This window comes from Hemitrygon akajei, chromosome 20 (assembly GCF_048418815.1).
Source record: "Hemitrygon akajei chromosome 20, sHemAka1.3, whole genome shotgun sequence".
Taxonomy (NCBI): Eukaryota; Metazoa; Chordata; class Chondrichthyes; order Myliobatiformes; family Dasyatidae; genus Hemitrygon; species Hemitrygon akajei.
In genome coordinates, this window is record NC_133143.1 from 30,886,145 (window position 1) to 30,908,026 (window position 21,882).

The 21,882-nt window shown below is 42.4% G+C and overlaps 1 protein-coding gene and 1 long non-coding RNA gene across 13 annotated transcripts in view; one reads left to right on the forward strand and one right to left on the reverse strand.

Annotated features, from left to right (window-relative positions):
* Positions 1–21,882, forward strand: part of LOC140713685 (catenin delta-2-like) — a 1,190,818-nt gene that overhangs the window by 1,144,978 nt on the left and 23,958 nt on the right. For 10 of the 12 annotated variants that reach the window (XM_073024066.1, XM_073024072.1, XM_073024068.1 and 7 more), the window contains 3 exons: positions 1,759–1,843; positions 6,615–6,683; positions 14,974–15,100. In XM_073024066.1, coding sequence (XP_072880167.1) covers positions 1,759–1,843; positions 6,615–6,683; positions 14,974–15,100 — 281 coding nt within the window. The remainder of the gene's footprint in view (positions 1–1,758; positions 1,844–6,614; positions 6,684–14,973; positions 15,101–21,882) is intronic. The other 2 variants (XM_073024071.1, XM_073024073.1) reach the window with 1 other exon arrangement.
* LOC140713687 (uncharacterized) lies at positions 18,462–20,538 on the reverse strand. The gene is made up of 2 exons (XR_012095707.1): positions 19,905–20,538; positions 18,462–19,525 (listed from the first exon to the last, which is right to left on the reverse strand). It is a non-coding gene; the product is annotated as an uncharacterized lncRNA (long non-coding RNA).

Consider the following 21,882-nt stretch of genomic DNA (forward strand, 5'->3'; position numbering starts at 1 on the left):
GAATCGAAGTGCATTCCTTCGATTACTACAGTGCTTTGGATTCTGCTGACAGCAGGATATTTGGACAATTTTCTAAACCTGCACCGTGAAATTGGCTGACATGCGAAATCCAACCCTCACTCCCCCATTCCCCCAGCTGATAAGGTCTTCCACTCCCTCTTACATTAAGCTTTCTCACCACTCCCCACATTTATATATAATAAACTATCCTGCCAGTTTGCTTCCTCCCCACGCCGCTATACAATGTGGCACCAGCTGACATTCCCTCACTGCCCCTGATTTCTGCCACTAAAGTACCTTTCATGAAACCAGTAGCCCTCTGGCTGAAGATTAGGAGCTATCACAAACACAATCAGATACCTGTGATCTAATGGCATTGGGCAGGGTTTGAAATGAAACACATCATTGGTACCACATTTTCTTTTAGTTTGTTTTATCCTTCTCTGGTTCATCTAGAGTGGGGCTCCACACCGTTCCTCTGACCCTTGTGCTCAATAACAATACTGAAAACCTCAAATTATCAAGAAAGAACAGTCAGCCCTGCATTGGTATTCTTCCCAACCAAATATAAATTTATCCTCGTCTATTATAATGGAGAAGAGTGATTCGATGCATTTATTTCTTGTCACAGTGAGTAAACGGATGTATGTTCTAGCTCTGACTACTGAGCAAAATCAATCATACACTACATTAACCTTTAGAAACTATTTGTTCAGACTTGTTTCTTTCACCCTTAATTTGAAGCAAAAAGCTTGTGAGACAACAAAGGTAAAGATGACAAATTCATACCAGCTTCACGCTTTATCAGAGTCACTATACAGTGGATTCTGGTTAATTGGGGCAGCCACTAATTTGGGAAAACTCTTACAGGAAAAAGGCTAATTGAGAAAATAGCCAGGATTTCCTTCATTTATTTAGGGCACTGTGCTACTTACTTGGGACAAGGAACTATTGCCAAACGGATTCTAACCTGCATCAGTCGCATGCATTTTATGTGGACCTTAAACACTACACCATGCTTAGAGCAAACAGTTTTTAAATAGCATCAGTTTGGCCTACTCCTGCTCACATTTCTTATGTTCTTGTGTTTAAAAAGGAGCGATTTTTCTCACTGATAGTTGGCAAAAAGTAAACAGTTAGACACTCTTGAACTCTTTTGCTCACTGCGATTCCAAGCATTCAGGCTTGGAGACGGCTGGGTGTGAAAATGAATCAATTTAACTACTTCAACAAGTTAGGAACTATGAAGAATTTGAAGGTATCAATAATCATCTTCAATGTTAATGAAAAAAAGATTTGGAGAATACGATCAAAGAAAACATTGTATAAAGGCAGTCCGTTATCTGTACTAGGTGCCTGCCCTGATTTTGTTCATTTACTATCAATCAAAAGAACATGACAGTGTACACAATGAATTCCTCCATTGGTAACGGTTTGAAACTAATACACAGTTTTCTAGTACTGTAGTAATCTTGGTAGTGTTCTATTTTGTCCTGTGTTTCATTTAAACACATAGATTGTTACTCAGTTAAATGGTAGTTTGTCTTGTTTGTGCCTTTTTAACTATTGCCATGGAACTTCCACTAATTGGGGCAGTTGCTTAATTGGACTGATCCCAATATGTCCCAATTAACTGGAATCCACTGTATTTTCATTTCTGTCAACATCCATTCACAATATTTATCCTCTCGACATTTTCAGACATCAATGACAATTGTTCCTTTGTATCTAAACTGAGTTGTGGTCTTTCACACACAGACACTCACCCAAGGTGGTGAAGGCAGCATCTCAGGTCCTGAACAGCATGTGGCAATATCGAGATCTGAGGAGTCTTTACAAGAAGGTAAGGCAGTCTCCATTTCTTCATGCCTGCTCTTACCATGTTGTGAGCATTCATGTTCAGGGGAACTAAGGGTTATGGGGAAAAGGCAGGTAGGTGGAGATGAGTCACAGCCGAGATCAGCCACAATCTTACTGAATAGCAGAGCAGGCTCGACAGGCCAAATGACCTACTCCTGCTCCTATTTCTTACATTATATGCAAACATATCAGCTTAAGTGAAGAGGCACACTAAACCACGATATTTGGTAGATTTTGAAACTTTGCTGTGACTTCAGGAAAACATAAGTTTCCTGTTGAATGGACCAATAGGTTTTGGTAAAAAACAAAAGTCATTTTAATAAAGCTCATATTAGCAATTCAGAGCATCCTGAATGCTTCATATCCAATGGCTCCTTACACCCCATTAATCTTTTTGAATGTTTATCTGGCTGTTTACTTCTCTCGGGAGATTGCATGTTTCCACATGAGTGCAATGTCTGCAATATAATGAAGCTCTCCCTGAGCCTGGTCGTGTTTGCTTTCAGGTTTTTGCAACTTCTGCCCTATTGGGGTTGGGAGGGGGTGGGCAGAGAGAGAATGTCCAAGACGTGCAAGGTCTTTGATTACGTTGGCTGCTTTACCAAGGCAGTGGGAAGAATAAATAGAGTCAGTGGCGAGGAGGCTGGCTCCCATGATGCTCTGAGTTGTGTCACATGTCTGCAATTTCTTGCAGTCAAAGGCAGATTGGTTTACAAACCAACCCATGGCGCATAGATAGGAAGGGGAGTACTGGGACTTTACATTCACATCGTTGACAGCTTTGTTAACATGTCGACATTGTTGCAGTTTGGAGAAGCGTGAGATGCTGAATTTTAGGAGAAAGAGTGAGGAGCTGAAATACACAGGTCTCCTGCAGCTTACAAATGCTCAACCTCTGTGCAGTCCATTCACGTCTGCAAGACTGGCGGGATGGATTTGCCAGTCACTGCATGAGTGCTGGCCTCTACCTCCAGGTGGGAACTTGTTAATGGCCGCATTTCCAACTTGCAAGTTGTCTGGGTTATGAACAACTCGAGGAAATGGAACCCCAGCGTAACCTGGGGAGATCATGCACAAATTGTAACAAAGTGGAGGAGCAGAGAGACTGAGATGTACAAACCTATAAAATCTGAGGCATTTTGGCACCAAAACAAAACAAACAGCACTACGTAATCCTAGGTTTTAGAAATAAGACTCCTGTGCAAATTAAATAAATGAAAGTGAAGCCAGAAAGAATAATTAAGTCTGCCATTGGAATGTTCTGACAGTTTTTTATGCCTCGCTTCAGGAAAGATGTTAGGCCATAGAGAGAATGCTCAACCAGATCAGAGAATTTGTCTAAGTTTCTATAAAATGTTTGTTGAAGCATACTTCAAATTCAAATCCTCCTACCCTTTATTAAAACGATGATGAAGAAGGAGCGATTTAAGAATATATGATGGGCTTCAATCTAAATCATTCTGTGATAAATATTTGGTTTCTGTGTAACAGAGGTTGGGATAAGTGACTAAATTTTAGCTCTGTTCTGGAGTAAGGGTGTTGTGTCCAATTTCAAAGAGAAGATCCAAAGTTTTTGGCTTGCTGTAGTAGGAACAGATTCAATTCAGCCTCAGTGTTACCATATTCTTATGAGGTTTCCCACATGATTTGTTTGATCAAATGTGAAGGCAATGTCTGGAACTTCATTCAATGCAAGCAGTACATTAAAGTGATGCTGGAGTTGTCAGCAGAGCAGAGAAGGAACTCAAAGAGAATGGCAAGCATGCAATAAATAACCCCAAGATTCACTGGACTTTGTTATATAGGCTGCTGTAAGTATCTACTGGGATACCATTCTTCCTCATGAAGCCTACAACTATTCCTAAAGACCTCTGTAAAGACAGCAGCAGAGTGTGGTCCCTGTTTCGGATTCATTGCTTACTATCGTTCGATGACCTTATCACTTTATGAAAGATACTATAGTGGCATATCTGACTACTCTTGATATGCTTGTTACTCAAACCCCCTTGTCTGCCTTCTTAACTCCATCAGAACACATCCCTCATCTCACCGACTTGCTTGCACATACACCATCCATCTGCCTCCACCCACTTCTTCACATCGAGTTACCAATGAAATTCAAAATTACATCGTTATGTAAGTTCTTTCCTCTCCCTTGTTCTCACAAAGCCATCTACCCATTCAACACTCATTATATCTCGCTTAACGCACTTGCTGTTCCCTCCCGATCAGGAGGAGAGTGCAAAGGATGTAGAAAGAGGCAGAGATCTAGGCAATCCTGGGATTCAACCTGCACTTTATGAAAGGGGTATCCCCTGATGCAAACTACATGACAGAAAGCAGGTCATTGAACTCAGGATGGTGGGAATCTCTCATTTTACTAGTGAGGTGTTTCATCTATCTGCATTACATTTGTCTACAGTCAATGAAATCTAATCATGTGGAACACAGTCATTAAGATTTATTTTTGAGAATATCTTATTGAGCTGAAACATTAACTTTGCTTCACAGTCGCTGCCTGACCAGACGAGTATCTCGTTGTTGTTTTTATTATTATAATCCCTTACAGTATCCAGTTTTTATTCTCGCACAATGTCTTAACCTGTCCTGTAAGATATACAGTGATAATGACGAAACAATCCCCACTCCTTGTGAGAAGTCAGTCACTCTGAGAATCTGCCTTGCCTCGTGTGCAGATACTCTATGTTCAGTAGGGATCCAGAAGGCAAATGATTGGGCTTTTAAACAATGACTCACCTTTACCAATGAGGGGGAGTGCCAGCTCCTCGAGTACTACCCGCAGTATTATCCTCCTCTGCTGTGGCTGCAAGTAAGTGGCCAGGATAAAACCTGTCTCAGAGTTTACAAAACTGGGTCATATTCTAATGCCAACTCTAAAAGTTGTTGAGAAGCATTACAGGTCCTGTGAAGAAATACGTCCACAGAAACATTCAGCGATGAAACTGCATCATTTCTGTCCACACCTCAGCCCTTGACCACACCTAGGGTCTCCTGGCTAACTCTAGGAAACTTTGGAAGTCCATATACCTTGTGATGGAATCACAAGCTGCTGTTGTACTTGCTCTTAATGAGCATTGCGTAAATTTAATTCATCAGCCCATCTTTCCTGGGATTTCTGATCACAGCCTGAAGAACTCAGGTTTAATCTGCATGTTCAGCAGTGTTATTTATAATTTCTGACCTGCTGACCTATTCATCTCTCCCCATGCCTACTAGGGTCTTCTCCTGGAGTTTGTTGGATTGCCTGCTGAAATCCCACCCACACTCAAGGGTTAATATTTTCCTCCAAGAGTTTGGATTCAAAGAGGGCTCCAAACGTAATCCAACAACCAGTGGGAGAGTATTTTTTGTACTAGTGATTATAATTCTGTTTAATTTAGCATAATTAGGGAAAAGTACCATGCATAGGTCTGGTTACGTTACAGGAAAGATAAGAGAAGAGAGTTCAAATGACTTTGCCAAGAAAACAAAATTGAGGAGGGATTAGATGAGTTGGGAGTATTTTCATTTAAGTTGAGGAGGCTGAGGGAAGACTCACTTGAGGTGTATCAAATTAAGATGTGCTAAGTATTTTCCTTAGCAGCGGGAATATACAGTAGAATTAAATTCATTCGTCCTCATGAAAAGACTTTATTCTCCCAAAAGATGGTAGGGTTCTAGAACTCACTACCTGAAAGATGGCAGAGGTAAAAAATCCCATCACATTTTAAACATTTGCATGTGTCCTTGAAGAGTCACGAGCTGCAGGGTTCGGGGCCGAGTGTGGCAAGGTGAAAACAGACCGGGTTGCTGCTTCAGAAACAGCGCAGGCACGGTGGGCCATTCTATCGGGACGCATGGAGCGCACATGAAACCTTTTCGATATTTAAGTTATTAGTAGGTACCTTGGAAAGTCAAGATAAAATGTTGACTTACTCTGGAACATTTTTGGCAGAGGAAAGAGTGATTAGCAATGTTTCCTCTGCTAGCAATGATAACAATGTGTGCATCTTCTCAGTGCTGTTCCTTCCAATGCTTTCCTTTTCTCTGTCCTCTCTGTCCATTGGCTCATTCTTCTTTATACAATACTGTTTCTGTTGCTGATGCATCTACTGTCCCACTTTAAGCTCCATCTTCCTTCATGTTCTGGCGTTGAACTCTCCATGCTTCATTCAGTAAATCCATTTACTGAGTCATCCTGTGCATACAGTGTGACTTCATCACATCTTCCCTCTGTAAGCTCATGGTGCCCACTATGGCTTGTATTTCCCTCTTGGTATACCCAGTATGGCACGCGGGTTACCTGCAGGGTGAAGGTATACCAGACTGAGCAAGGATCATCCCCTCTTTACCCCATTCACAATAGTTACATTCATGACTTAAAATTTCCATGAGCTCTTCTGCATTGCATGTGAGATTGGTTGAATTTAATATCAGTTGGAGGGATAGACTTCGAGCAGCATAGTGCTCTCTAGACTCATGGAATTTCAGACTGAGTTACTTGTTTTAGTGGGATTTGAACCCACTGGCTCAGGCATGTAAATGCTGATAACAGACTCATAAAAAAAGGATAATGAATCAAGGAAATGAAACAGCAAGTACTCGGGCCTGAGTTCTAGCCTGCAGAGTTAATCCACAGTGGGATGCTGTTTTCATGTTGGCAAACCCAACAGAATGGGTTTCCTGTTCTTCCTGCTTTTTTTTTAACTGCAGGACCTTTTTATTTTTCTTTCTGATGGCTTTCCACATGGCAGTCTAATTGGCAAGATGGAGGTCCATCAGGAGGGAAGCCAACTGCACAAGGCCCCAGCCAAGGAGAACAGGTAGGTCTGGTAGGGGAGAGGTGACGGGCGTGTCCTGTACTGCAGTTGGTGAGAAGGTTCCTGAGCATGGAGGTGGGGAAGTAGTTGAGATGGTGGTCAGGGTAGTCAGATTGTGTTGAGGGGGGATGAATCGAAGGGCGGGGGTGAGGTATGTTTGGTGTTCACGGTGAGGGGACCAGGTAACTAGAGGGGCAGGATTTCTAGCTACCTCGTTCGGCCTGCAGTAAACACTTCTGCAATCCTAGCCCACGACCAGTTGGTCCAACACATTCAGCCCTTGTCACCTCACTTCACCTGGTGAGTTTCTGAGGTCCGGAAAACCTGGCCAATGTAGATGTAAATTCAAAACACAGTCAAACTGAAAAGGTGGTGTCTCGTATAATATTTATGTGACCAACTTGTTCCTCCTTGGAAATGTGTGTGATCGAATGAGTTGGGTTCCTTCTACAGATGTTTTGAATTCTAATATTGTTCTTTTCCAAGTGTACTAATTGTTAGGTGTTGAAATTCAGCTGAATGTGATTCTGCAAGTCCTCTGACTCCTAATAGAACAAATGCTACATTTGGCTTATCCTCCTCTTATTTCACCATGAGGATTGAATGGTTTCAGTGAAATAGAAAAGCTGTTTCATAGCCTTGTGCAGACGTGCGACACAAGGATGTCACTAGACGTGGTTCAAACCATGGAAACTGAGCAGTATATAATTTGATTTGTATGGTGAGTGTTAGCTGAGGGTGAAAGGTGTGGAGGCACACTTGGCTGAATATTCCGAGTGCAGTTTCACACATTAAATCTCTTTTCTGCATGGGCAATGGGTAAAGTCAGAAACTATTCATTAAATCTTCGCCTGAGGAGTTTCAAACCTTCTCTCTATCCAAAAGTACGGAACATTCCTGGGAGAGGTAGAGTGGGAAAGCCTGAAATTAATTCAGGGATTGCCAAATCTGGGAAACTATTAGCTTCTCACAAATCCTTTTTATGGTGTCTAAGATGCTGATCCTCTCCCCCAATACACTACCTGTCCCTCCTGTGTTGAGATCCATCCTTAAACCTGGTTGAAGAGTAGACTTCCAGGCACTGCAGAGCCTCTTGTTCTTTTCCTTAGGCAGTGCCCTGAGATCACGCCTGCTTCCAGATCTGAGCCGGCCAACGAGGCCAGTGTGGCAGCTGCAGACATTTCTGGAGTTGGGGCGGGCAGTCCCTGATGGGGTGGTGGGTGGGTACTTTGTGAGGTGGTGTGCTCCTTACAAACTCATGCAGGACCTCTGTGTGCTCCCAATTCACTGAGGTTCTCAACCCGATCCTGTCTGCTTCTCCATTGAGCAGCCATGGGCTGTAGATTTTCAGCAGTCATTTTGTTGTCAAAGCCTTAAGAACATTTTGGAAACTTTCTTCTGTTTGGCTGTCTAAAGCTAGGAAAAGAGTGCATTAGTTTCAAGTGGTAAAATGGCATAGCCTGCCCACTGGAGTCATCTGAGTGCAATTAGACCGTCGGAGCTGGAGATATCGGCTTGATAGAGGGCTCTGACACTAGGGTGCTTGTCCACCCAGTAAATTTGGAGAATTTTGTGGAGAGGGCCTTGTATTTTTCCATTGGCCTGAGGTGTGGATGGTCCAGACTTCAGAAGCATGTAGGAGAGCAGTAATCACTGCTGCCCTGTGGATTTGGAGTATTGTCCCAGGTCTGAGGTCTCAATCTTTGAATACACTGTTCTCCAATCCATCAATGGGTGTGCTAGCACATTGCCTGAAAAGCACCTTGATCATTTGTCAGTAGATGTTGATTCAATCAGGTGTTAACCTGCTGCCAAAATGAAATGTTAAGAATGATCTTGCGAAGCATGCAGTCTCCCTGGTCACTTTTGTTTGGCTCACCCCAGATTTGTGTTCAATTCATAGAAACTCCCGGACCAGCGTGAGTTTCTGCCAACTTTAATCCCAGGAATTAAAGAGTTAGTGTGCAGTATGTGGCGTGCTTGATGGCTCTGGCCTGTAAGTGCTGGAGTTCAGAGGGAAGGGGGGGGGAGGGAACTCATTAAAACCTATCACATATTGAAAATCCTAGACAGAATGGACATGGAGAGGATTTTTCCAATAGTGGGAGAGTCTAGGACCAGAGGGCACATCCTCAGAATAGAACAGTGTTCTGTTTAAAACAGAAGGCATTTCTTTAGCCAGAGGGTGGGGAATCTGTGGAATTCATTCTCATAGGTGGCTCTGGAGGTCAAGTCATTTAGTATATTTAAAGCAGTGGTTGACAGGTTCTTGAATAGTAAGGGCTCAAAGCTTATGGGGAGAAAGCAGGAGAATAGGATTGACAAATCTGTTGTGATCAAATGTCAGAGCAGACTCGATGGGCAGAATGGCCTGATTCTTCTCCTATGTCTTATGGTCTTATAGATTCTCGACCATCATCTATGGGCCACATACCTGTCATTGTCTGGTCATGCAGTAAGAATCTGCTCCTAACACAGATAAGGGCTGAAAAAACTAGGAGACAGCAGCATGGAAAGGGAACTCCTCTGTTTGCATCCAGAAGTCTGGAAATATGATCGTAAATCTTACAGCTGCAGATGGGAAATATAAGTTCACCATTGAAAATATCTAGAATGAAAATGTGATATCACCAAGGTAGCAAGCAGTAAAAGCCCACTTATTGCACAGTGGTACAAGACTCGTAACTCCAGAATCCTGGATTTAGTGTTGACCTTAGTGGCAGAACTTTTGAGTTTCCATTTATCACTGTGAATGCATGGGTCTCTGCCAGACGTTCTGGTTTCCTCCCACATTCTAAACATGCTGATTGGTGGCTTGAACCGATACCGTCAGTTGCCGCAGGGGTAGATGGTGGTGGAAGAATTATATTGAGTTGTGTCGGGGGGAATGGGGTTACGGTGAAAAAAAGAGGAGGATGAGAAAAAAGATTTGCTGTAAGAGCTAGTAAAGGCTCCCTGTGTGTTATGAAAAGTATGGAATATGAAAGAAAAGGCTCACTTTTATTTATTTATAATGATTTTATTGAAATACAGCGTGGAATAGGTCCTTCAGGCCCTTTGAGCTGCACTGTCCAACAACCCCCAATTTAACCCAAGGCCAATGGTGGGACAAGTTACAATGACCAATTGACCTACTAACCAGTAAGTCTTTAGACTGTAAGAGAAAACCCACACTTTCCACAGGAAGGACGTACAGACTCGTTACCGATGAGGTCCGAATTGATCACCAAACTCCGATGCCCTGAGCTCTACTGCTGACCCTGTTGTTTTGATCTCCAGGCATGATAGTTTCTGACCATGACTTGACTGAGGTCTCTGGACATGATAGTTTGCTGACATTCCCTGGAGTACATTTGACTCCATACCTCAGCAATGTAATTGACTGGATGCAAACTCTGTCAATTCTAGGGCATTAATTAGGATGAGCAGCAACCTCACCTCCGACGAGTATAACCAAGGGGCCAGGGAATACGATTCTGAGTGTTTGCTCACATAAAGGTTTCTCATTTAAAATCCCATTTTGCTAAAGTAAATATTTTAAATAGTTATGATATTCACAACAATCTGGAATCTGAAATCGTGTAGCGAAGCTCCTGGTATTCATTAAACATGTTTCAGTCCTCGTTGATCCTCTCCTGTGGGGCAGTCACGCAATGTCTTGCTGTAAAGACTCTTTCCGCCATCTGGTGGAAACATCCAGTACTACAGGTTCTAACTGAGCAAAGATCAATTTTTAAATAAATGATCATTCCTGATGCAGGGTGTCAATCCATAACATCAACTTAACTGTTCTTACCTCCTCAGGTGCTACTTTAGCCAGTGAGTTCTTTGAGCAGTCTGTTTTTGTTCTAAATTCTAACATCTGTAGTATTTTTTGTCTTCATAAAAAAGTGTCAACTTGCTAAACTAGCTGTTATTTATTTGAGCAAGGAATACCCATCAGTTAAAGAGATGATTTTGTGAAGAGAATTCTAGGTTTTGTGGGAAGAAGGATAACCAATCAAAAGAGTCATTGCAGATCTTTTAAGCTATTTTTCTTAATTATCTCTGCTGAGTTTGTGTCAGCCAATGTATGGAAGATTTGAATTTTGTTGAAGCTTTCAAAACCGGAAGTGATCCTGATGTGTTTTGTCGTAAATTTGTACAAAGGAAGTTCCTTCAGAAAGCAATATGGTAACGATGAGATAGCCAGAGCAACGCTGTAGCTTAACATTTACTGCAGCACTTTACAGCTCCAGTAACCTAGGTCTGCCATTCCTATGGCAGTCTGTAAGGAGTTTGTATGCCCTCCTGACTGCTTGGAATTCCTCCAGGTGCTCCAGTTTCCTCTTACATTAGAAAGATGCATGGGTTAGGAATAGTAAGTTATGGGCATGTGCAGCAGCACCTGCAGACTTCTTCCAGCACATCATTGGAATGTGTTGGTCGTTGAGGCAATTTCACTGTACAAATAAAGCTAATCTTTATCTTTAACCTGGCTCATTGCTGTTGAGAAATCACCAGCCTCCCTCCAGTTCACCTGCTCCCTGGACTCCTATAGGTTTTCACAAATAAAATGGCAGAGGTGTTTTGTGTTTAGAAAAAGCCCTAGCAACTCATTTATTGAACACCAAAAATCTGAACAAAAAAGCACAGAAAAGGTCCTTTACATAATTACCTCATCATGTCAGACCAGCCTTTTACAGTGAACCCCAGCCCAATTTTGTTGGTTGTGAATTATGTATGCTTCCACCAGTTTCATTACCCTACACTCCCAATCCACAATGTTCCCTCACCTTATGCTCCCCATTTCCAGCCACGTCCTCCAGATGGGTGGGAGCACTTGCGTTACAAGTTGCAGATACTGTAAGGCCCTACCATTAATGTCATAACACTCTCTCCATTCCCAACAGAGTCCTACTCTTTTATCGATTATGGCATCTCCCTATCCAAAAGCACTTGATAAACATCAAGACCACTAGACCTGCAGTAAACTTCATTCACAATGACCTGACTACCTGATATAAGTAATGAAGGAACAGAAAGCATCATGGATTTGGAAATGTAACAATTCCTGCTCTACCACGTTCAATACAAAAGCAAATGCTTGCCAAAATGTGAATTAAAAAGTGCTGGAGATGCTCAGCAGATCAGGCAGTGCTGGTGAGGAGAGAAACCAGAGTTATTAATTCACAATGAAGGCCTTCCATTGGAACTCCACCTAAACAATTCAGATTTCTTCAGGTGCAGTCTGACTTGCTGAATGTTTCTGGTGCTTGCTCTTTCATTATGGATTACAAAGTTGAAAAGGAAGATGTCACATTTTTCCCTTTGCTTATTCTGCCAAAGGTGGGAAAGCTGACAGTGCGGAAAGCACACAAATCCACAGTGTTTTATTTTGGGAAGTGCCAGAGTGTTCACGGCCAATGAAATACTTTCCAAGTCTAGCCAATGTTGTATTGGAGGGAATTACTGCTGCTAAGGCAAGGCCCTGCAAATAGTAATGAGGTGAATAGCCATATGATCAACTAATTGAGATTAATATTGAGCAAAGAGGTTGGGCGAAGTCCCTGTGCTTCGTCTGGCATATTCATCCACCTGAGAGGACAGGTGGGGCATTGATCCGGAGCACTCTCTCCCCCCGTAAAAGTTCATCAGGTTAAGCATGTGTGCAGATGCACATAGGTCTTACCTCGGTGTGCATCTAACATGCCCCTCCAAAAACAATCAACATTAAGCTCCTGTACATGTCACCAAAAAGTAGCAACTCTGACAGTGAAGCACCCCTCAGTATTCCAGTGGGGTGCTACCTCACTGATCTGGAACCTGAATCCATGATCATGTGACTCATGTAAAAATAAGGTTTCACTGGTCGTCAGCTGAAGTGAAAAATAAAATGAAGAATATAGTACATACTAGTGGGACAAATTGAAACATTAAACTGCTCAGCAGGTAGAAAGCATTTGGCAAGAAAGGGTTTTATCACAGTCATCAGTAACATATGGATGTGCAACATTTAAATCAGAATCTGACAACAGTAAGATCTCAGCAGCGCATTTACCCTGCGCCTTCCGATACTGATGACCTGCCTTGCCATTTCAATTTCACATAAATCACCGGCTGACCCTCTTGAAGAGATGTGCTTGTATCAACATGGAGAAATAAAGAAAATTCCACTTTAGATAGCATGTCCAGCAAAAAGAAAGAGAAAATAGGTGTTGTTCTGAGGTAACTGATAATGGTGTGTGTCCTATTGTGACAGGACGTTTTACACTGTAGTTAGAGTGAGGCCGGTGGAGATGAAACCTTCCCAGAAGCTCGGTTTGGTTGTTTTGTCCGCTGATTTTATAGGAAGGGTTCCTGGAGTTTAAACCTTGCTCAAATGAATTTGATGTCAGCACCTGATTCAAAGCTGCCTGACCCTCTTGCGCCACTCTGCAGTTTTTAAGGTTTTTAGATCCTGTGGCATGCAAGAACAGCCCTGTGATACTGATCAGCAGATTGTTGATGCACAATTTAATCCAAGACACAGACCAGTGACTTTGTAACAGATTCTAACTGCTAAGCTAATTTATTTTATAGATCCGTAGAAGCTTGTTTTAAGTGAGTGAAATGTGACATGACAACAAGAAGAGTCTTCTTCACCTGGAGGTTGATGGATTCACTAACCAAGATGCTCAGGAGGCTCAACCAGTTTCTGGGTGGTCGGGGAATATAGAATTATGAGGCCAGTTCAAAGCATTCAGCGAGTTCCTACGGCATTTTGTATGTGTTTCAAAGGGTTCAGTGACCTCCTGTTCATTCTTACCTCTTGAAGGTTCGGGTTGGTAGCTACAGAGGTGAACTGTTAGACAACATACCCATCATTCTGGTTTGAGGACTCCAATATGTTTAACTGTATAGAATCAGCAGTGTGGGAATTTTTTCTTCCAAACTGTATGGAGCAGTCACAGGCAGCTGAAGATTCGTCCTTGCCCACACCCACTATCCTTGCACTCCTTCTCCTGTCATCTTAGGGTGCATACGAGCTGACTGTAGGAAGACACACTAGAGTGCCTCAGTAGAGCCCTCAGCCCACAATGAATTTTTCTTACCTTGGAAAATCCCAAAATGCTTTATGGCCAATGGTCATAAAAAAAGCTTTAGCCACCAGTTTGGGCGCAGTTGGATTTTCCAGTCTGGTGATGTAATAATATCAGTTGATGAAGTGGGATAATTATAGGTACGACACCAGGCCGAATTCCCCTCCTCTCATTTTAAATCCTCCCCAGAGAATATATGGAGTTTTGATTTAGTCTGAAAAACAGATTTAGTGAAAGAAAAGTATTATATTTTTGTGCAACACACACAAAATGCTGGAGGAACTCAGCAAATCAGGCAGCATCAATGGAAAGGAATTAACAGTCAACATTTCGGGTCAAGACCCTTCATTAGTTATGTATGTTGCTCAAGATTTCCAGCGTCTTGAATTAATATATTTTTGTCCTCTGACCCCTGTTCTGGCATGCCTTAGGAATCAAGCCTAGTGCTCTACGTTTCCTAATAAGATTTTATCAATGACTGAATGACTATCCACTTGTCCTCTTATAACCAAGTACCAATGTAAAGCTACGTCGATCTGTAAGCAAACCACAGAAGTGTACTCTTATCATGTTGAATGTGGTTGTTGTAAACATTTTAGATTTTGCACTGTTAATTTTGAAATTCATCTGGGCTGTTACATTAATGACTTGTAATCACCCGCAGGTAGCTTTTCTTTATGGAGAACCTGTCAGAGAACGTTGACCTGATCTTTGCCTGGTAATCATGCCAATCAACCGTTTTCTTGCTACATTCAAATTCGACCTTGCTTCTTGAATAAATCAGTCATTACTCTGTGGGTGAATGCATCAGCTTTGAAAGATATCACTATTTTATTCATAATGATCACTTATGCCTTTCATATTAAGTCACTCCTCCCCTAAATATTCAGTACTGAGGATGATTAAGCACTTATCAAGTTCCAAAAAAGTTTGTGTATTTCACCTTGATTTTTGTACCTCTCCTAATGATTGCTCTCAATATTACTGATGAAGCTTTCTACGTGTAGTTTGAATAAGAAATCTGAATTCAAATCACATTAACTCACTTGATGCTGAAAAGATTGATTTAAATCCTCTCTGGTGAATGATGGACCTCCATTTAATCTAAATATTTCTTTCTATTTTATTTAATTGTATCAGTGGATAATCTCTTACCCTTTGATAATGACAATGGAGATCCGAAGTCCAATTCTTCACGGCTGTCATTATAACACACTAATTTTTTTTTGCAGGATGGATGGTCACAGTATCATTTTGTGGCCTCGTCTTCTACAATAGAGCGGGACAGGCAGAGACCCTACTCTTCTTCACGCACACCTTCCATATCACCGGTCAGGATGTCCCCGAACAATCGCTCAGGTAAGCTGCACCAGCACTCCAAACTAGCTGGCAAGGTTGGTGTCGTTCTAGTTACAGGCAACTGCTAAGTTAAGTTCCCACCATTTAAGATCGAAAAAGTAACAAAATATGTCTATGTTTAAAACAACTATATAATTATTATAGAATAGCACAGCTCCTCAGCTTATTCTGCCCATGCTGACTCTCTGAAACAGTCAGTCTCCATAGCCCTTCTGTCCTGCAAGTCGCATAGTGGATAATCCCCTGTCATTCTGTAATTTCCCTGGGAATCAATAGTCTTAACATATATGTTCAATTCCCCTTTTAAAGTTGTTTTGGAATCTGTTTCCAACACATTCTATATATATTCACTCAAAATCAAAATAGTCAAGTTAAGTTTATTGTCATTTTCACAAGTACCATGAAAAAATTAAATGTAGCAGCATCATGGGCATACAGCATTGAACACATTCACAAGAAAGACACAAATCAGGCATAAATTATGCAAGAAAGAACACAATTAGAACAAAAAGACACGAAGTCTGTTGTGATGCTAGGTGGCCATACAGTCATGGTAATGAATAGGGTTGTGCAGGTAGGTTCTAGAAACAAACAGTTGAAGGGACGTAGCTGCTCTTGAACCTGGTTATGTAGAACTTCAGGTTTCTCTACATCCTGTCCAAGAAAAAAAATCCTTCTGCTGCAGAAAAAAATCTTCTCCTCACCTCTTTGTTGCTGATTCTCTTGTATTGTACTTCCAGTGATTAAGAAACTCCCTGCATGTTATATAATCTGCTCTGCTGTCAGATCTGGTTATCAGTTGATTTGCTATCCATGGTTAGTTCAGTCATCTTTCATGTTGAGGAATTAATCATGGTTTAGAAATACGGTGATCAGTTTCTCAATCACTTGTGCCCATTGACCCCCTCCTAAAGTCTAGGTTCCATAAATCTCCTTTAAACTTTGCCCCTCACCTTAAATCCGTGCCCTCTTAATGATGATATTTTCGCCTTGGGGAAAAAGCCACTCGTACCTGTGCCTCTCGTACTTCTATAAACTTCTATGACATCTTCCCTCATCATCCGTACTTCCGAGGAAAAAAAATCCTAAGTTTGCCCAAACATTCCTTGTAGCTTTAAATCCCTAATGCATGTAACATCCTGATGCATCCTCTTCAAAGCCTCCACATCCTTACTGCAAAGCAACAATCAGAACTCCATATGGTACTCTAAAAGTGGTCTAACTAATGTTTTATACAGCTGCTAAATGGCTTCCTAACCTTTTATGGTTAGGGTGATTTACAAAGGTAGGTTTGCCATACACCTCCTATACCGCCTTGTCCATTTAAGGAGCAAGGACCCCTTTGCACATCAATGTCCCTTTGGTACTAGCCACTTTCTTCTTGCTTTCCACTTACATTTGGCTTCCTGAAGCAATCGTCTGGATTAAATTCCACCTGCCATTTCTCTGGCCACATTGCTAATTCATCTATGTATATCCCACTGAATCTTTTGACAGCTTTCCTCAATGTCCACAACTCTGGCAATTTTTGTGTGGAACACTGCTGATTATAGACCTTCAGTTCAGAATGCATATAATCAGAATCAGGTTTATTATCACCGGCATGTGTCGTGAAGTTTGTTAACTTAGCAACAGCAGTTCAATGCAATACATAATATAGAAGAAGAAGGAAAAATAATACAAAAATAAATTAATCAAGTATACTTATATTGAATAGTTTAAAATTGTGCAAAAACCAGAAATAATTGTATATTAAAAAAGTGAGGCAATATTCACAGGTTCAATGTTCATTTAGGAATCGGATGGTAGAGGGGAAGAAGCTGTTCTTGAATCATTGAGTGTGTGCCTTCAGGCTTCTGTATTTCTTCCCTGATGGTAACAGTAAAAAAAAGGGCATGCCCTGGGTGCTGGGGGTCCTTAATAATGGATGCTGTCTTTCTGAGACACCGCTCCTTGAAGATGTCCTGGGTAATTCGTAGGCTAGTAAATTTACAACCCTCTGCAGCTTCTTTAGGTACTGTGCAGTAGCCCCACCCCATGCTAGACAGTGATGCAGTCTGTTAGAATGCTCTCCATGGGTACATCTGTAGAAGTTTTTGTGTGTATTTGTGGACATACCAAATCTGTTCAAACTCCTAAAAAAAGTATAGTTCTGAAGTAAAGAATAATGCCCTTCTATCACTAAAAGCAGCCCTTAATGGCCAAGTCGATTTGAATCCTGTCTACCAAGTCTCCCTACATACCATGTGCTGTAATCTTCTGGATCAGCCTACCATGAGGGGCCTTGTCAAAAGCTTTACACAACATCCATTGTCCTATCCTCATAAATGAGCGTCATGTTTGACTCAAAGAATGCATTTCATTGTAAGCCGTGCCTCGAAGCCAAGCTGCCTATCCCAAATAAATCAAATGGGAGTAGATTCTATCTCTAAAAATCTTCTTCAATAATTACCCTACCACTGATACAGTGGTAGAATCCTACATATTTTTATAGCCGTACCAAATAGGGAAAGCCATATCTTTCTAAAATACTCAATGTTATTTACATTAAATAAAGTTTCAGAATTGCCATTTGTAGCACCACGCTGCTTGTTTAGATGCACTGAATGCAAGACCAAGTCAATAAGCACCACTTGTTAATGTTCAATTGTCTTTCATGTGCTTAAAGCTGACTAAACATCTCTGAGTAGAGGAGGAAAACAGTTTATAAAGCACTAACTGCAATTTAAATACATCTAGAGGTTGGAGAGGAGCTTGAAAGAACTGAATTTAAGGCCACTACAGAGAGGTAACTTTTTTGATATATAGAAAATACTATTACAAAGCTCTTGTATGTTGCAGGAAAATAGAGACATTTGAGTTTCCTGGCAATAGAGGGGACATTTCTTTTATCCATGTTTTGTGTTGGTAATGATCTTATGGATAATTTATTAAGTATTTTTATTCAGACTGTCAGAGGTGAATATTTCTGTAATAGCTAAACAGAATCATCATTGTAATTAAACAATAGAGTGGTGGGTAGCTTCAGGAACTCTTTCCATAAACTTTCACCTTTCTGCCTCCTTTCTTCCTTTAACTCCTGTGGGATAACAGCTAGGGGTCCAAAAGGGTCCAGCTTTTGGCCTCCTGTCATTATTCTTATTATGTAACTTGGTCTTGCTTTTTTGGCCGATAGTTCTTGTTGAGGCATCTCGTGAATCTTTACTGCATTATATAAATGCAAGTTGCTTTGCTGGTGTTGGATTTGATGGTACTGGAGTAACTGGAACTGATGCATCAAGCTTTTGTACTTCATGGGGGACTGTTGGGCTTGAAATTCTGCCCTGTGTTCTTTTAGGAAGAGAGACAACTAACACCGGAATATTGCAAAAACGTGGCTTTATTGCAGAATTCGTAACTGGCACAGCGAATCCACGGAGTCGCTGGAGAAGGCGTTCTGTTTTCCCCTTACAATCTGCTCTTATTTATACCCCTTTTCCCCCCAGCACAACCCCGCTACATATTAGGTAATATCGGGCACTTGTGTCCATCTTATTGGCCCGCAGCCATATGCTCACGAGTTACCTGTTTCTTTTGTTTACTGAATCGCGTGACACTAATAGTATCGGTGTAGCGGGGTCCCCAGTTTCGCTCCCCCCTCCCTCGCATTCCGGCCTCCTAACATTATGTGTGTTACGTGAGCCACTCCTGACCTGTAATGGCAGTCTCGAATTAACCCCAACACTCCCTCCCTTGGCCTCCCAGAGGCCACATCCCCACATCCCTTACAATCTTTTCCGCGGCTGCCGGGATCAGGCAGAGAGGTGAGCGTCCCCCGGCACTCTTTGGCGTGTCCTCCCTATTTGCTTATCCTGATTTGTCCGACCTAGGGTCACAAAATATGGGTAGGGGTTCCCTAAACATCCGCAATTTTTACAAATAGCATGCAACATTTCAGAAAACTTATTCAATAACAAATTCACAATCCCCCCCCCTTTCCATGGTCCATTTCAGTCCGTGTCCTCCCATAGCGCGTCCGCTTTCCGGGAGGGCCGTGTCCTCCCCTTCCACCGGGAACAAGGGTGCCTGGTACGCCGGTGGAGGTCCATTCTTTCCAGTCAAGGCTCGATCTATAGTCCGGATGACTAGGGTCCTAATACAGGGTATGCAACAACAACCACACGTGATAAAGATAGCAATTTAAATAGACAGTCCTAGAGCCGACTGTCCCAGAAACGCTCCCCACTTGCCAGAGGTCTTATTTAGCCAGTAGAAAATGATGCCAGTTATTGTCCCCCTCCCTTCTTACCTTTTAATGCCCTGTTGGAGACCTCGGCGACAGGGTATGGACCATGCCACCGTTTTCCGTTCCAGGTGAGCTTCCCTGGGCCTCGGAGGAACACTTCCACTCCTACCTTGATGGTGTCCGACCCCTGCGGCTGCTCACTGTTAGATTATTGAACTCGCACAGTTATCAATTTTACCATATTTCTAAAAACTCTCATATACTCTGTTACTCAACACACAAATGTCTGAGTTTTGGTAACTCGAAATTGGAAGTGCTCCATGGCTCCCTAGTACACAGAGAGGATCAAATGTGGGACGGTCGCCTTTCAAAACCTGACCTTCGCGTGGGAGATTTCTCCTCTTAACAACCAGTCTAAGGTAGGCGCCGTCATTATCCCTGTGTACTACGGTGTCCCGCGACTTAATTCTCCTCACTCCTGAGACTTTTATGCCCATCGTGGGCGGCGGGTACCCTCACTCAGAAGACTTTTCCACGGGCGGAGAATTTTCCTTAAAACAGATAAGAGTTAGTACTTACCAGTCACGATTCTGCACCGGGAATGATCTCTCCCAGGGTAATTTGGGGTTGGTGAGGATCCGTCAGCAGACAAGATCTAACTCAGTAATTTTACTATCTAGTGGAAGTCTTAGATATAACAGGCACTTCCTGACCTTAGTCGAGGTTGCGGCCGCAAGTTGTCTGCTGTCGGACCCGCCAGCCTGTGTTGTCTCTCCCTCCCCACGTCGGGGTCACCAAATGTTGGGCTTGAAATTCTGCCCTGTGTTCTTTTAGGAAGAGAGACAACTAACACCGGAATATTGCAAAAACGTGGCTTTATTGCAGAATTCGTAACTGGCACAGCGAATCCACGGAGTCGCTGGAGAAGGCGTTCTGTTTTCCCCTTACAATCTGCTCTTATTTATACCCCTTTTCCCCCCAGCACAACCCCGCTACATATTAGGTAATATCGGGCACTTGTGTCCATCTTATTGGCCCGCAGCCATATGCTCACGAGTTACCTGTTTCTTTTGTTTACTGAATCGCGTGACACTAATAGTATCGGTGTAGCGGGGTCCCCAGTTTCGCTCCCCCCTCCCTCGCATTCCGGCCTCCTAACATTATGTGTGTTACGTGAGCCACTCCTGACCTGTAATGGCAGTCTCGAATTAACCCCAACAGGGACCCACCCCCCACCTCCCTCCTTTTCTTGGCTTGGCTTCACGAACGAAGATTTAGGAAGGGGGCTGCCCACGTCTGCGTGGTCATAGGCGTGGGTGTGTCCTTCAGCCTGCACAATGCTTTTTTTTTAGGTGGAATCAAGCATGCACGGTACTGGTCCCCGTCCCCCCTTACACCCGGGGTTCATCTGCCATACCCTAGCAAGCTGGGACGGTGACAGCGAGGTCCTCGGGTCGTAGGAGTTACGTCGGAGTGTCCTTCTCCTAGGTGAATGGCCTGACAAGGCTGACGAGCCCCACCTGCCCGGGTTTGGAGTCAGAGTTGTCCTTCTCTTAGGCTGGCTGCCAACCAAGGCTAATTGAGCCCAGCCTACCCGTCCAGTTATACTGTTGGACACTGGGTCGCGCCATGACGTAGCAAGCTCTGTGGAAACGGGGGTCACCGACGAGAAGGTGTTGCTATGGATGCAGTAGTGTAGGAGAGGCCATTTCCAGTGGCCTCCTGCCTAGCAAGCCAGACAGTGACCACACGGCGATCACTACACCGGGAATGGAGAGGCCATGTATTGCGTGTGCACTTCCCCGGGTGAGCAGGACGTCAGGCCCAGACCTCACCCGCCGCCCCCCCCCCCCCCCAATCCTCCTAGAATGAATTGACAATCATTATTATATTTTAACATTATTCTGTCTTTCAGTACTTACGATGTGACAAATGTCAACTTAATGTAAGTGGTTATGGGTTATTGTTTTCAGAAGATGTGACTGCCTATTTAACACACCTGTAAATACACCTACAGTAGCTGTCCATCCTGGCCTACCTTTTTAAAAATGGTTAAAAGATTTAACCACATTTTGCAAATGTCACAGTACCAAAGCGTTCTCACATGTGCTGATTTTCATTCATTTCAAAAGAAACATCTTTAATTCAGCATTTATATGCCTAGAACTGTGCCTGATTGCCTTCCTTAGCAAGAAACATTGTAGCCCTTGACATTGACACTAACAAAATAAGAAAGCCTGCAAATATAAATGTGAAATCACAATCTGTTCCACATCTGGAAAATATTTTCAATAAAAGCAGAGGCTCATACACAAGTATACAAACAATGTTCCAGTATAAAAGCAATCTATGATAAAAATTTAAAGACACTTCCATAAATAGCAGTTGAACTGAAAAGCATATCTGTATGGATATTCTACCTAGGAAATTATTTGGTAATTATTTGCAAAATACATGTATATAAGTAGAACAAGAAATTAGCAAAGATGACAGAAATGTCATTGCTGATTAGTTGTGGAATTGAATATAAAAGTAGGGAGATCATGCTTCAGTTATA